This window comes from Opisthocomus hoazin, chromosome 2 (genome assembly GCF_030867145.1).
Source record: "Opisthocomus hoazin isolate bOpiHoa1 chromosome 2, bOpiHoa1.hap1, whole genome shotgun sequence".
Taxonomy (NCBI): domain Eukaryota; kingdom Metazoa; phylum Chordata; class Aves; order Opisthocomiformes; family Opisthocomidae; genus Opisthocomus; species Opisthocomus hoazin.
In genome coordinates this window covers 66,751,961-66,768,121 of record NC_134415.1, presented here as the reverse complement: position 1 = coordinate 66,768,121, position 16,161 = coordinate 66,751,961, and the positions used below count along the sequence as shown (strand labels likewise).

Below are 16,161 nucleotides of genomic sequence, written 5' to 3'. Positions count from 1 at the left end.
TTTACTTTGATTCGTCCTTGAACAGCACCATTTTTTTTCAAGCTTACACAAAATTCAGATTCAGCAAGAATATATACAACACAGTAATAATCTAAAACACAACTAGTAATATTTAACACACTATACAGGTTTCAGTAAAGCTCTTGGGGTCTTGACTTAAATGACCACCAAGATGCCCTTGCAGGTGCCACTAGGTTAACTGCTTATGTGAGATTTTCGTAAGTACAGGAGGGACCCTTACTCATTTTAGCACCAAAACAATCCTCCTGTGTGCTTTGAAAATACACCCATAAATAAAAAGAAAAGTATTGTAAAGTCTAAACACAAGAGGCAGAGCTGAGAACCAAAGAAAAAATACTTTATTATAGTTTCACAATATTGATCCTTAAACTTAGGGTCCACAATCCTAGATCGAAGCCCTTCAATTAAATGAAAAAATTAAGCATGTACCTGGTCCATTTTATTGACTGCAACAGCTAACTGTGTCACTCCAAGAGAGCGCACTAATAAACCATGTTCTCGAGTTTGTCCACCCGTCTCAAACCCTGCTTCAAACTCTCCTCTGCTGGCATCAACAACCAAAATAGCCACATCAGCCTAGATTAAAAAAAAAAAAAAAAAAAATAAAATCAAAAGTTGTTAAGAGGTGGAAATAATCTGGGTAAATACACCAATCTGCAATATTTCACACAAAATGTACTTTACATGGGAGGAACCCTGATGTGCTTCAAATGTAGTCAAAACTGCTCAGTCCTATCTGTGTCATGCCCACTTTGGTGAGATATTGCAGCATTATGTCATCTCATGTCACAAACAACCATTTTCTGTTAAACACAAGCCAACTCTTGGTTTTGGGAACCTATTATCTTCGATCTACCCACTATGGATGTGCTTCACAGACTTCAACTGAACAAAAGCTGCCCGTGTTCCAGAAGCTTAAGCACGGATAGGAGCACAACACCCAGTTCTCCCTGCCTTAGTCTGGACACCTTCATAGTGAGAAGCGGCAAAAATTACAGATAAATCACTTCACTATACAACTGGGACAACAGTCGACTGCACGTTCGGTGTGGATGCCTCGCAGTCCACTCAACACACTGGAGCATGCCAAAATCACAAGGCGGAAAAGACGCAGTAGCCTATTTTATCATCTAGGCAAACTCTCTGCCATAGCATTAAGAGCAAATAGGTATCACGCAGTTTACAGCACTGCACAAAAGTCAGCACGTAAGCACAAGGAAAAACCACAGATTTTGCTGTTAGCCTTAAATGCTGCTAATGTTTCTTCTAGTTTTCCTGCTTTGGTAAGTAACAGCCAGTTAGACCATCATCATGTACCAAGCAATGGCAACAGACATGAACAATAAAGGTACTGCTGTCAAGAGGCAGGGGTAAGACAGTTTCATAGGACTGATGAGATGGATATAATGGAGAGAAGAAAAAATGGCACTTTCTCCCTTTCCTTACATGTTTATGCTTCAGGATGCCAGGAGAACGAACAGAGACAGCACACTGTCCTGGCTCTGAATTCCCCTCGCCTTGTCCTAGGCGTGAAATCCCCACAGCTCATACAGAGACAGCGCGAGTGTGAGAACGGGAAAAGGATGAGGGATGAACTTCCCCCACAGCGCTCAGCCTCACAAGTGCATTGCGGTGAACTTCTCCCTCAAAAAAAGGACATCCTGTATTTTCTAAATTATAAAAACCATACCCCAGGACTTATGTGAATTAACCATACATACCAAAGGCCAGATCCTGGCCCTGATAAGGCTGATTTGCATTTTGCATAACAGCAGTTGGGGATTCACCTCCTAACAGAACTCTCCACGATAAAAAGACCTCAGAGCCATTCCCACGTTCACTTTTTCTTCCACCCACTGCTCCAGCGCTGAGCCTGCTTTAACAGGCAACAGAAACTTGCAAAGTGTCAGTGATTCCTTAACAGGTTTCAGAACGGACCAGCTGCTCACCATCCTGAGAGCTGAGGGAACACAGAGATGCCAAGCCTTATTCAGCCAGCCCCATCTTCTGCTGAACTGATACAACTGCTGGAGGATCTGCATGTCTTCTCTTAACACTTCTGCTTCTATTTTCCGCCAAAAGATAAACTAATTTAAATCAAAGTTGTAAGGAAAATGGCATTCCTCAGTTGACATTTTGCATTGTTGTGAAATGCTACAAAATATGCTTCACAGTACAGATGACTGGACAAGCTCTACACCACCATAATCTGCAAATCTGGAGACTGTTCTGCAGCCTAACCACTGGGTCACAAGATCTGAATTCTTACACAGGCTCTGCTTCAGAGCTGGAGCAGAATCTGCGGCAAAGCAGTCTTCCTACAGTATACTAACAGCACCCATCCTTACTGAGATCTTCAGATGAAACTCACATTTCAGAATGTAATGGCATGCACAAAGCAAAAACCTCTACACAGTAGCTTAGCTTTGGAAAAACAAATCTTTGATTACACCTCTACTTTGGAGAATCAATCCTACTATTTAATAAATGGTGCCTTTAAGTGGAAAAAAAAAATCACACATTCTATGTCATGTAACCACACGTTATTCTTCCCCCCCCTCTGATTTATTATTTCCATAAATTAAATAACTAACCTCTATGAGAGTGGTAAGTGCCATACTGAATCCAATGGGTAGTGCCAAATATTTCTGACTACCTACTGTTCCTAAAGCAAGTGGCACACAGTCTCTGCAAATGTCCTCCTGACAACACAGATGCACTCTGCATAAACTTTGTCATCTATGTTTTCTCATCCCATATAAAATACATTGTCAAACCGAAGAATGCCTTTTGTTTGAACTCTCTAAATCTTTTTCCTTTAAGCTCAAAACCACTTAAAACCTTTACCTATAAGACTACTTTCACAGAACTTCTTGTTGAGCAGACATATCACACAGCATTACAGAATGGTTGGGGTTGGAAGGGACCTCAGGGGATCATCTAGTCCAAGCCCGCTGCCAAAGCAGGGTCACCTACAGCAGGCTGCAAAGGACCACGTGCAGGTAGGTTCTGAGTATCTCCAGAGAAGGAGACTCCACAACCTCTGTGGGCAACCTGTTCCAGTGCTCTGTCACCCTCAGAGGGAAGAAGTTCTTCTTCGTGTTTAGATGGAACTTCCTATGCTTCAGTTTGTGCCCGTTGCCCCTTGTCCTGTGTCTGGGCACCAATGAAAAGAGTCTGGCCCCATCTTCCTGACACCCACCCTTGAGATATTTATAAGATCCCCTCTCAGCCTTCTCTTCTTCAGGCTAAACAGGCCCAGCTCCCTCAGCCTTTCCTCACAGGAGAGATGCTCCAGTCCCCTCATCACCTTCGTGGCCCTCTGCTGGACTCTCTCCAGTAGTTCCTCATCTTTCTTGAACTGGGGAGCCCAGAACTGGACACAGTAATCCAGATGGGATCTCACTAGGGCAGAGTAGAGGGAGAGGAGAACCTCCCTTGACTCGCTGGCCACACTCTTCTTAATGTACCCCAGGATGCCATTGGCCTTCTTGGCAACAAGGGCACACTGCTGCATCATGGTCAACTTATCCATCAGCACTCCCAGGTCCATCTCCACAGAGCTGCTCTCCAGCAAGTCTGCCCTGAGCCTGTACTGGTGCATGGCTTTATTCCTCCCCAGGTGCAGGACCCTGCACTTGCCCTTGTTGAACTTCATCAGGTTCCTCTGCGCCCAACTCCCCAGCCTGTCCAGGTCTCACTGAATGGCAGCACAGCCTGCTCGTGTATCCACCACTTGTCTCAGTTCTGGGTCATCAGCAAACTTGCTGAGGGTACGCTCTGTCCCTTCATCCAGGTCACTGATGAATATATGAATAGCTTTCAAAGCTCAATTCTGATTTTATCAAACTGCAACTCAGTATTCAAATTACTTACCTAATAAAACTCTCCTTCAAAAAGTTAACATCCCCCAAAAAAACAACTGCCTTTAAAGTCAAACAAACACATTCTTTCTCAAGTTTAGAAAACTCACGACAACCTCAAAGCTACCTTAGCACCATCAATGATGTCATTTCACCTTAGATTTCAGAAGAAGAAAACCAATTTAAGAAAAAGTTAAAAATGATAACACTACTGGAAAAAGAGTTTTAGACCATCTCTACCTGTGCAGCTCCTGTGATCATATTTGGAATGAAGTCTTTGTGGCCTGGAGCATCCATCAGTGTAATTACTTTAGTCTTTGTCTCGAATTTGGTCATGCCTACATCCATCGTGACTCCCCTTAAAGAAAGTATACATGCAACGCACCATTAAAATCGCTTTGAAAGCTTCACAGAGATATAAAGCAAGCTACTAAAAACACAATCACGAAATTATACACAACATAGCTTTCATTTGATTTAGCCTGCATAAAAAAATTGAAAGAAACCTGTTTGCTGGAAAAGCAGACCTCTACAGCCACCTTTCAGTAACCCTAGCTGTGAAGAAACAAACACCCAGAATTCACAGTACTAACTCCAGACTGTTGTAGACTATGTCCCAACAAGCATGGTGAGAACATAATAAACGATATATATTTTATAATATATTAAATAATAAACATATTTAAATCATTACTAATTCTACTTTTAATACTTAGCTCTTCAGAAAAAGGCATCATAGAGTAACAGACACATAGCCAAGAATAAAAAAACAGAAGGTCTGGGACTACAGGGATACAGTTATACATTTGCAAAGATCCACATGGAGAACTACTGATTATCAAAGAGGAATCGCAGCACTTTGAATCAGTTCCACATCTCACTAACTACCACACATTCTGCTCAGAACACATGACTGATCTGATCAAATGCAAACACCTATCACCCATATGTCTGTATTTGTGTTAGTCGTCTCCGTTTATAGATGATGAAGCCAGACTGGCACTTTCAAGGGACAAAACTTTTCACATTAGCACCGATATTTAAAATACGCTGCTTCCAATGACAAAGTAAAACCAGAAAATAACCCCCCAAAACCCCAAAACATTTACATATGGTTCCAGAAAGTTTTTCTTTAAAAATACAAAACTCAAAGTAAAGAGAAAACAGAAATGCCAATTCAGAAAACCTTTCCCTTAATAATTACAATTTATCTTCTGAGGAGAAGTCTGGTACCTAAATGCATAACTGCTGGATACTAAAAACATCATAGACCAAGGGATATCACTTTTAAGGCTCATGACAATTATTCCACACACTTTACTTTCTGTTAACATTTTACTCTTTGCAGGCAATAAATACTTGTCCCTATTTCCAGATTCACCTGTTAATTACAGACTATCAAAGGTAACTTGTAGTAATAAACATACTTAATATGGTGTCTAATTATTCTATTACAGATCTGTGAAAGGAACTGATCTTCAAAGTTTGTCTGTTTTACACCCAGCTATGTCTACCAGGATTAAGAAAAATACCTTTCCCCCCTCAGCTTTTCCTCTTTTATATCCTTACACTATAATGTCACAACAACACTACCACTACAGTATCATCAGCCTTCATTCACATAAGGCTAGTTTTAAAAATTGTGTTTGGTCTCTTCAGGATTGTTCCCCCCTTCCCCGTACCTGCACACCCCCCCCCCAAACACAGCCCCCCAATCAGGTCTGTATCTGCACTTCATAAATGAAACAACTCACACAGGCAAATGTTTAGGTATATACAGGGACACTGCAAAAGCATATCTACTTTTAAAAACAACAACAGTTACACGCTCGATAGGGACTGCCTTACTCCAGGTTCTTCAGAGCTTATATGCCATGAAACCACGTGTGACAACTGATTGTAAAGATATAAACACATAAGAAAATGCCTTTTTTATTATTTTGTGAACACAGAATATCATGTCTTTAGCTTCCTGTACAGTGTTCTTAAAAGCTCTTAGGAGATTTTTTTAAAAATTAGCTTCACTGCTTCCCCATTACATACTTTTTTAATATGATAAAATTTATTTAATTTTAAATTTTGTATTTTAAGTTAATAAACTAAAGGCAGTTTATAAAGAATACAAATATAATTTATTAATCCAAATAATTTATAGATTTTATATTCAGCGTAATGTAAGTCATGGGATGAATTGACATTTCAGTGCTTAGTTTATAATTCTGACACCCCTTCACAGAAAAATTTAACCTAGAACTTTCCCATAAAACGACAACCAAACTGAGAGAAATTTGGCAGCAATAAACTAGTAAGGCAGCCTTAAATGAACTAACTTGGCTACTAGAAGCATTCCGCATAGTAGTCCTACACTGCACTCCAGAGCATAGAAATACATAAATAAATACTTAACTTCTCGTTCACATTTCTTATAACCAAATGAGGACATTATTTTTTTCTTTTGATAACATGTACTTATATAGACAAAGACAAATATTTGTTAGTAAGTACCGAGTAAGTATCTTTAAATATTTAGAATACTTCTACCAATGCATTATTAGTAGATTGATATTTCCTAATAAACGCTGTTCTTCCAGGAAAAACTTCAATTCCCATTGAAAGATATTTCTACCTTTCTCTTTCTTCACCAGTTTCATCCAAGACCCATGCATAGGCAAACGAAGCTTTGCCAGCCTTCTTAGATTCCTGTTCGTATTTGTGCATAGTTCTTTTGTTCACATTTCCCAAAAGGTAGAGCAGATGTCCCATTAAAGTACTTTTACCTGCATCTACATGCCCTATGGAGGGAAACAAATATTGTATCAATTTTATTAATCTATGCATTTTAAATACAGCACAAGAAGAAATTTACTAAAACATATGAAAATCACATTTGCTAATAATGTTTATGCAATCCAGAAGCGCAGTCAACCTCACTGTCCTAGTCAGTGACATCTGAATGTACTCCCTCCAAAGAGTAACAGTCAAGCAGATGTGACTGAAAAATGTATGAGATTTCCCTTCCCTGGAGAGAGGACAGTTTTGCTTCTGTATCACTTCCAGATTCAATCAACGCGGTTTTTAAACTCTACGTCACAAATGTAATTGAACAGTATTACCTATCACCACCAAGTTAAGCAGCTGCTTTCCTCCTTGTCGCTTCTCCAACTCTGCTTTCACATCTATGTGTGGTTTTGTCTTACTTGACTTTTTTATTGGAGTAGGCACCATATTCTGCTCTTCTGAAACCTGCACTACTTGGGGTGAAAGAGCAGATTTTGAGACTGCCTCAAGCACCCCAGAAACGACACCGGCATCTTCAGTTAACAGTCCTTTCTGAGGTGTGTTCGGATGGCCATTTTCTTCAGCAATCACACTAGGAAAAAAAGAAAACACAAAGAATGCAAATGACAAAGAAGCCGTAGAAATACAGAAGAGAAACTGAGTTTTCCCTCCACTATCATGTAAGCCCCAGACAAAGAGTATGTGATAAGCCCATTAAGGTGGAAGTGATAAGCAGCTGGATACAAACTGCACAGATACCAGCTCTGGCCATCTTGACTGAAAAGCACCGTGTACAAAGGCAAGATAAGAAATAATCTTGTAAAATACATGAAAGAGGTAAACAAAAGCTTCCCACAGACATTTCTTTTAACAGCGAAGGAAAGGACAGTTGTGCAGAACAGCTACAGAGAGCTGGTCGTCTCTGAAATAAGAGCCCGAGTCAATTTTGAAGCATCTATCCTACAACAGCTTCTAAACACACTACAAGTATTGCAGCTGAACACAGCAATGTTCTGTGGTGAGAATAGCAATATGGCATGAAGAGTAGATACTGAGCTGCAATGCAAGGTGCAATGCTTACATAGAGCCCTATGAGATGAGCCACAGTTATCAATACTGAGAAAAGTTGCTTTACCCATAAAACAAGGCATCTAGAACTAAGGACATTTGGATTCCTCAGGTCCCCTTCTCTAACACCCTGTTCTCCCACAGATCACCACACTAATCCTAACCATAAATAATCCTAAATACACTATTCTCTTACACTCTTTCACTCTTTTTCTTTGATTTGTAAATAAGGATATTTTCCTAATTTACACAAGAGTTCTCAGAACATACAGCATGATTCTTCATCTCTTAGAGCAAAGATGACTGCTAAAAGCAAATGCTAAGTAACATCGTCAAGACAGCAAAAGCTTTCCTACTGCCTGACAGAGCTCCATGGTGAGGCATTAATGTCAGCAGCAAGATGGGAACAGAAGCAGTTATTACATGTGTGACAGCATTGTATCTTGGCAAACTTCAATATACAAACCAAGCCAGTATATTGAAAGTACCTACAAAATATTGTGTTTAAAATTTTATCCAAGGAGAAGAGGTTTCTTCCCCTGGAAAACTGGAAATCCTTTCCAATGTAGTACCGCTGTGCTGCAGGCTGCTTTGTATGGAATGGATTCATGCAAGCTCCCCGATTCACATGTCTCCACATCCAGCGTGAATTTTTCACTCTCCATTTTCCATTTACATATCAAAATTAACTTCCCAATTTTCCTCCTGTCAACTTTTATAAACAAAACTACTTATTCTCGTACTTCAGAATGCCACATTGTGACATCTCTGCTTTAATTTGACATGACTTCTCATCTTCTGTCTGCGTAGGAGTACGTACATTTTATTAGCCCCTCTTCATTACATGTATCTCAGGAAACAATACAGTCCAAGCATGTCAGTGTACTGAACAAAGCACTTCAAGAGTTATGATTTAAAAAATTAAACCTAGGAAACGTTCAGACTGAACACAAAATTAGCCTCTCATTATAGCACTAAGCAACATGGGATGTTTTATAAGTCTCCTTTTCCGCTCAGTTTCAGACCCACCTATGTAATCAGTACTGCAGCAGACTGATTGATTTTGACACTTTTTTCACAAGGCCCGAAGCCAAGTTTTACTCTTGATTGCGAGACCCCAAAGCAGAAACGTGAGCACTAATTTTTTTTTTTGCTACAGTTCCATAACCCAAGGCCAGAGTCTTGCACCAAGGCTAGATACACAAGCACGTGTTTCTCAAACCAGCTAAGCAAAGAACCAGCCATGCTGGTGGCAGGGGCACAGATGTGCCTGCGCTTCTGCATCATGCATAGACAATTCTGGATAAAGTCTACTCACAACAACTTCTCCTATCAAAATGCTCTAAACGACCTGAAGGAGAAGGATGAGTTTATATCAAACTACCGCCTCAGGTCACACAATCATGACATTTTAGATTTGACACTGCAAAATCAGCTGTACTGCATCACCAAGTCTAGCCTTAGACAAGTTTCAGTATATAACACTGTATCTTGACAAGCTGAATACCCTTTAGAGGCAGACACACTTCGTTCCCCAGATCCCAAAAATTCGTGGGTCATCCATGCTTTATATGTAGCTATAGAGAAAGGTGATTACATGTGAACTATTCCACAGAGAAACAGTCACTACCATTATTTGTGCTTTCTTTGACTGGAAAAAGTAAGTGCATTTCTGTAAGGCTGAAGCAAAGGCTCTATTTTTAAAAATTCCTTAAATAGTACATTAAGTTCAAGCTGAAAATCGACTTTGGAATGGCACAGCAATTTTCTCCAGTGTCTCTTCAGGGACATTTTACTTCATAAAAGTTGACTGAAAAAAATCAAGTTGATAGAAGGCAATTATGCAGAGAATTGCGGTGACAAAAGTTTTCTACATATTTTAGTAACATATTTAAAATCATCTGAATTATATAAAGTACACCAGAACATTTTTTCCTGAATCATGTATTAAGAGAGCCTCATATATTTACGATTTATTTGCATTAGACATCCTTCATCAAGATTAAGACACTCTTCCATCTTTTTCCCTTTTTTCAGATAAACTTCAGTTCAGTGTCAGCATAGCATCTAGCACTTTCACACTGAAGTAGTATGACTAGTGCTCATCTGCAAAAGTCACAGTGTAATGCAAATATGGTATTTTACATTGGTATCAAGTTTTCTTCCCTCAAATTCTAGTATTTGAAGTTCTGGAGACAAGTATTTGTGTAAGAAGCCATATCAAAGCAGCCTTTCCAGCTGGCAATAGTTTTCTCTCCTTTTCATTGTCTGCATTTCTTGCCAAACCAAATTTTCAAAAATGAAAAAAAATAAAGGGAAGATATTTAGATGAAGCTGCAAGCAATGTGACCCAAAAACATAACTCTCATGTTTTTCTACAGCTTTCACAGATATATTCAAAGATTCAATAAAATGAGAGAGAGGCACAACAAAGTCCTGTCTCAGTGCTCAGTAGCTTCCTCTTGGATGGGCTGGGACAAAGACACCTGCTGTCCCTTGTTGCTATTGCTCTTGAAATTGGTCATGGTACTATTTGCTTGTACACTTCAACCACATAACAACTTCATTGGTATTGAGTGATACGACAATTAGATGCCCAACTTCTACTGTGGTCATCTGTGTGTTCTTCAAAGTCACACCTTCTGTTTACATCAGCAAAGCTATTTTTTGGATTAACATCCCTACAAAGAAGCACACACTACTCAGATTTCACTCTAACACCTGTGATACTTGCACGGTGGTAGTCTTCATACAGAAAAAAATGCATGTTTCCTGAATGAGCACCCAAGTTGTTTAGTTTCTGTTTCCCAATTGCCCATTAGGTTTCTCTAAGCCAGACTGATTCGTTGCCAGTTCAGCTTGGGACTGGGGAAGGATGGCAAACAGTTATCAACTGCTTTCTGTTATCACAGTCCCAGGGACAGGGGAGAACTGTGTGTCCAGGACGAGAAAAAGTTTATGGGGAAAAGGGATTAGTTCCCAAAACAACATGGTGCCTGCTAAGGAAAAATCTGTAATGGTAGAAGTCAGCATCCTGAGAGAGGGGGTAGTGGAGGAAGAAATATTAATATTCTGGTTATATGAACACTCTCCAGCCTCACTTCAAAAACTTTTCAGGCCACAGGTACCATGCATTTCCATCATTTTGGTACCTGGATATTGTCCATCTGAAGAAAGGTTCAGTTGATGACTGCATTCAGACTTTTCATGTTTTTATTTCTCTTAATTTTGTTCATATATAAATAGTTTCCATGTACACAATCCTAGATGTAGTTAAGTAGGATTGGCTCACCAACATACGACCAGTCTGCCTTTCACCTGCATGAAGTCAAGATCTTCGATCAGCTTCCACATTAAATACAAAATACTAGATCTGGTTGACCTGATTTATGTAAAGACTGGTTGCCTCCTCTGGGAAGAAAATGGATATTCTCGTTTCTTCCATCTTTCCAGTTGGAAAAACAGCTGAACACAGAGTTGCTTGAATGCAGGTTTCTTATTTGCACAGGTAAAGGATGGACAACTACATCATGCATTTAAATTACCTGAGCCCCTAAATAAGAGAAGCATATTTGATCTGTCTCCCATTACCTGAATCAGTAATAAAATCCATTAAAATTTTTTTTATTTCTCTCCTTTCAGACCCATATGATAAGGTCAGTCAATCTCTATAGCCTTGTTTTAGTAGGTTTGATAGGTAGAGTATTGAAAAACTGAAACTTTCAGGGATACTACTGGTGTTGACTGGAAATCAGGGAAAAAAACGTGCCAGAGAGCAACAGAAATTGGGAAAAGCAGTACAGCTGCTGGAAGAGACAGAACAGGTAACAAACGAACCTGAGAGAAAACACATTTCACAGTCTTGCAAGAAGGCAAGGGAAGGCAGGAAAGGATTGGCAGTGGGAGCTGGTCCCTCCAGCATCCCTGACCTGCCTGGTTTGGGAGATGACACTGCTATTTGCACGTGAGCAGAAAACACAAAACCAAATAATCTAATACAGCGAATCAACTCAGTCCTTGACAAACAAAGCAAGCAGCGTGCAACCTGAAGGTGAAGAATCTGCTCTGAACCCACCCAGGCTATCTCCTGTTGGGTGTTGTTGCCCGGTAAGTCCGTGAGAAGGAACACTACACCCACGTCCTGACTACCCGAGTATTGGAATCACAGCCCTGTGGATCCATTTCAGTAACAAATTGCCACACAGAGCAGTCTCATGAATGATGGTGCTTACAGGAACTAGCTGTAGTCTCTTGGAAAACCTCTGTGCTTGACCCAATTTATGTCACTGAATGAATGAGAAGTTGCCAGTGATGTTGGTGTAGGCTGCAAAGTGTTTGGGAAAGTTGTGGTTTGCTTTTGTCTGGTTTTTGTTTGGTTTGGGTTTTGTAAGCTGTAGAAATCAGAGAGAAGCTTTTTTAAAAAGCAAGAACAAGTGTTAAGAAAAAAAATAATCAAACTTATACGAACTTCTCTTTAGAAGATGCCTTTATTGGGAAATGTGTGCCTTGTCTTGACTGTCAGTCTCCACTATTTTTCCTCTTGCCTTAATCTCAGATAACAAGCAGAGCTGATCAGCAATTTCACCACGAAACAAAAATAATAAAGCTATCTCCACCTAATTTACTGGCCATGAAGATGGATACTGGACCTATCTGGAACTCCTTCTCTCTGCTGACGGTGGTAGCGGACCAGTGCTGGAGCGATAGTGTACTAAAAACCAAGACCTTCAAAGATAGGAAGGGCCATCCTGAGGAAAACAGAAATCTCTTAAGAAAAAAAACGTAGAGACCTATGACGAGTGGTGTTCCTCAGCGGTCAGTATTGGGACCAGCGTTGTTTAACATCTTTCTCAGCAACATGGACAGTGGAGTGCACCCTCAGCAAATCTGCTGATGACACCAAGCTGTGTGATGCAGTAGACATGCTGGAGGGAAGGGATGCCATCCACAGATGAAATGTACAATTCCAGTCTCATAGAAATACATGAAGAGAGATATAGCAATAAGACCCTGACAGTTAGTTACTCCTCATGGCAACCAGATAAGTAGGTTTATTGAAAGCTTGATAACAGCTCAGAAAAGTGCTAAGGAGCTTCACCTCTAACAGTCAATGAAAAAAAATGAATGACATTGAAAATGCTTTTCAGTAAGCCTTTTTCACTGTGATTTTTCAAAATTGTTGATTTGAAAATTTCTGTCAGAAGACAGAGTATATAGGATAGCATACTAGTACCTAGTATGTCGCTAGCACAGGCAACTGAGGACATAAATAAGTCAACTGCCTTTGCAAAGCATCATTGGTAGCAAAGTTCCAACATGGTCTGAGTTATGCTGAACCACCGTATCAAGAAAAAATTATATTTGGAGGAAGAGTACTTCCTAACCAATTGTTTGCGTCTTTGTATGAGAACTTGATGGAACTATCAAGAGCACTCTGTTTGCCACCATCTGTGCCTGTCTGCCACATCACTGCTTGTCACTAACATGGAGCCATTGGTTTAGCAACTCTTGACTTCTGTGAAAGGACAGAACCGGTAAGCACCTTGTATGTGCACTGAGGTCGTGTAGCAAAGAAATCTTGATCACCAGCAATTCAGGCACAAATATCAAAAGAACTTACCACAACTTTATGTTAGGAAATCAGCAGATTATAAAAAGGCCTAGCAAGAACCAACATTTAGTCAAAATTAAAACTGTCAGGCCAGAAACTTCCTATGTTGTCTTGCCAACAAGGACCAGAAGAGTAAAATATTATGGTTACATCACTGTTTTCTGGAGAAAATTAAGAAATACAACATATGTTGTTGTAAGACATGTTAGAATACACTCAATCTCACAAAAATGTTGAAAGGTTCACACTACCATTCATTCAAAGAAGAACGTTAAAGCTTATCTGCTGAAGATCAACTCTGCATTACTTAGCTTTTACACATTATTTTCAATCTTCTAGTCTGGACGCTTAGTGAATTATTTTTATGCAACTGACTCTTTCGGAGTACTTACAGTCATTACAGGAATGTCTACATTTATTTCCCCTTTCAAAATTATTAATTACACAATATTGGTCAGGCTGGTTAAAATAATCACCCTTTTTTGCTCACAGCTTCTTCTGGCTTCCCTCACGACTTAACAAGAAGAAAAAGCCTGGTAAACAGTTTTGCTAGAGCATCAGTAAAGCAGTTTGTCAGAAGTGACCAAACTCCATTTTCTATAAACAGTCCCACTAAGACATCCAGCAACAAAGGCTATCAATGCTCAAAGCAATTCATGACTGCTAATAATCCATTAATTTTAAATAAGATTCATTTCTTATTATGAGGTCATACCTCATAGCAAGATTGAATCATAATGACTGAATAGCTGGTCAAAGAATGGTTATTTTTGCTGATGCTAGGCCACTGGCTTTAAAACGACGGTCCATGCATTACCTTTAAAATGTCATTAAAGGTGACAACAAAAACTAGTTCATACATACTATAAAATCACCTTCTAATGATGTCTGCACCAACACCATACAAGTATTCTGGAGTGAGAGTAGGGGGTTTAGATTCCAAACTGCTATGAATAATTTCTGACACTGTGCTTTTAATCAGTGACATAAATCATGTACTTACAAATCTGTATTATTAAAAACCCTTCTGCTGCACATTTATCAATGCAACAATAACATAAAAAGGGGCTGAAAAGAGTCAAATGAATGAGCCTTTCTTAGGTGTTAATAAACACGGATTCATTCTGTTCCCTGACAGCTCATCCTTATGCTGTCAATAATGATGAGATGCATCCCAGAGTCCTGAGGGAACTGGCTGATGTAGTTGCCAAGCCACTCTCCATGATATTTGAAAAGTCATGGCAGTCAGGGGAAGTCCCCAGTGACTGGAAAAAGGGAAACATTGTGCCCCTTTTCAAAAAGGGTAGAAAGGAAGACCCTGGGAACTACCGACCTGTCAGCCTCACCTCTGTGCGTGGGAAGATCATGGAACAGATCCTCCTAGAAGATATGCTAAGGCACATGGAGGCCAGGGAGGTGATTCGAGACAGCCAGCATGGCTTCACCAAGGGCAAGTCCTGCCTCACCAACCTAGTGCCTTTCTATGATGGTGTAACAACAAGAGTGGACAAGGGAAAACCAATGGACGTCATCTATCTGGATTTTTCTAAAGCCTTTCACATGGTCCCCCACAATATCCTTCTCTCTAAATTGGAGAGCCATGGATTTGATGGGTGGACCGTTCGGTGGATAAGGAATTGGTTGGATGGTCACAGCCAAAGGGTAGTGGTCAACGGCTCAATGTCCAGATGGAGACCAGTGACAAGTGGAGTCCCTCAGGGGTCCATACTGGGACCGGTGCTGTTCAATATATTCATCAATGACATGGACAGCGACATCGAGTGTACCCTCAGCAAGTTTGCAGATGACACCAAGCTGAGTGGTACGGTTGAGACACCAGAAGGACGGGATGCCATCCAGAGGGACCTGGACAAGCTGGAGAGGTGGGCCTGTGTGAACCTCATGAGGTTCAACAAGGCCAAGTGCAAGGTCCTACACCTGGGTCAGGATAATCCCCGCTATCAATACAGGCTGGGGGATGAAAGGATCGAGAGCAGCCCTGCTGAGAGGGACTTGGGGGTACTGACAGACGAAAGGCTGGACATGAGTCGGCAATGTGCGCTGGCAGCCCAGAGGGCCAACCGTGTCCTGGGCTGCATCAAGAGAAGCGTGGCCAGCAGGTCGAGAGAGGTGATTCTGCCCCTCTACTCTGCTCTGGTGAGACCTCACCTGGAGTACTGCGTTCAGCTCTGGAGCCCTCAGCACAAGAAGGACATGGAACTGTTGGAGTGGGTCCAAAGGAGGGCTACAAAAATGATCCGAGGGCTGGAGCACCTCTCCTATGAGGACAGGCTGAGAGAGTTGGGCTTGTTCAGCCTGGAGAAGAGCAGGCTGCGGGGAGACCTGATTGCAGCCTTTCAGTACTTAAAGGGAGCCTATAGGAAAGATGGGGACAATCTTTTTAGTAGAGACAGCAGTGACAGGACGAGGGGTAATGGTTTTAAACTAAAACAGGGTAGGGTTAGGCTGGATATAAGGAAGAAATTCTTTTGGTGAAACACTGGAATGGGTTGCCCAGAGAGGTGGTGGAGGCCCCATCCCTGGAAACATTCAAGACCAGGTTGGACAGGGCTCTGAGCAACCTGATCTAGTTAGTGGTGTCACTGCTCGCTGCAGGGGGGTTGGAGTAGATGACCTCTAGGGGTCCCTTCCGACCCAAAACTTTCTATGGTTCTATGATTCTATAATAATCCAGAAGACAACTGCAGAAGAAAAAACCTAACTCTGATGCTCATGCAGCTGAGGCAGAGGCTCATGTTTTGCTTTGTTTTTCAAGGTTAGAAATGGATGCTTGCAAAGCTATTCCAAGCTTGCAAGACA

At 40.8% G+C, this 16,161-nt stretch overlaps 1 protein-coding gene across 2 annotated transcripts in view; it reads right to left on the bottom strand.

Annotated features, from left to right (window-relative positions):
* The window catches only part of HBS1L (HBS1 like translational GTPase), a 67,415-nt gene that overhangs the window by 12,208 nt on the left and 39,046 nt on the right, over positions 1-16,161 (bottom strand). For both annotated transcript variants that reach the window (XM_075413999.1, XM_075414000.1), the window contains 4 exons: positions 6,998-7,254; positions 6,511-6,676; positions 4,125-4,242; positions 451-597 (listed from right to left, as the gene is read on the bottom strand). In XM_075413999.1, coding sequence (XP_075270114.1) covers positions 451-597; positions 4,125-4,242; positions 6,511-6,676; positions 6,998-7,254 — 688 coding nt within the window. The remainder of the gene's footprint in view (positions 1-450; positions 598-4,124; positions 4,243-6,510; positions 6,677-6,997; positions 7,255-16,161) is intronic.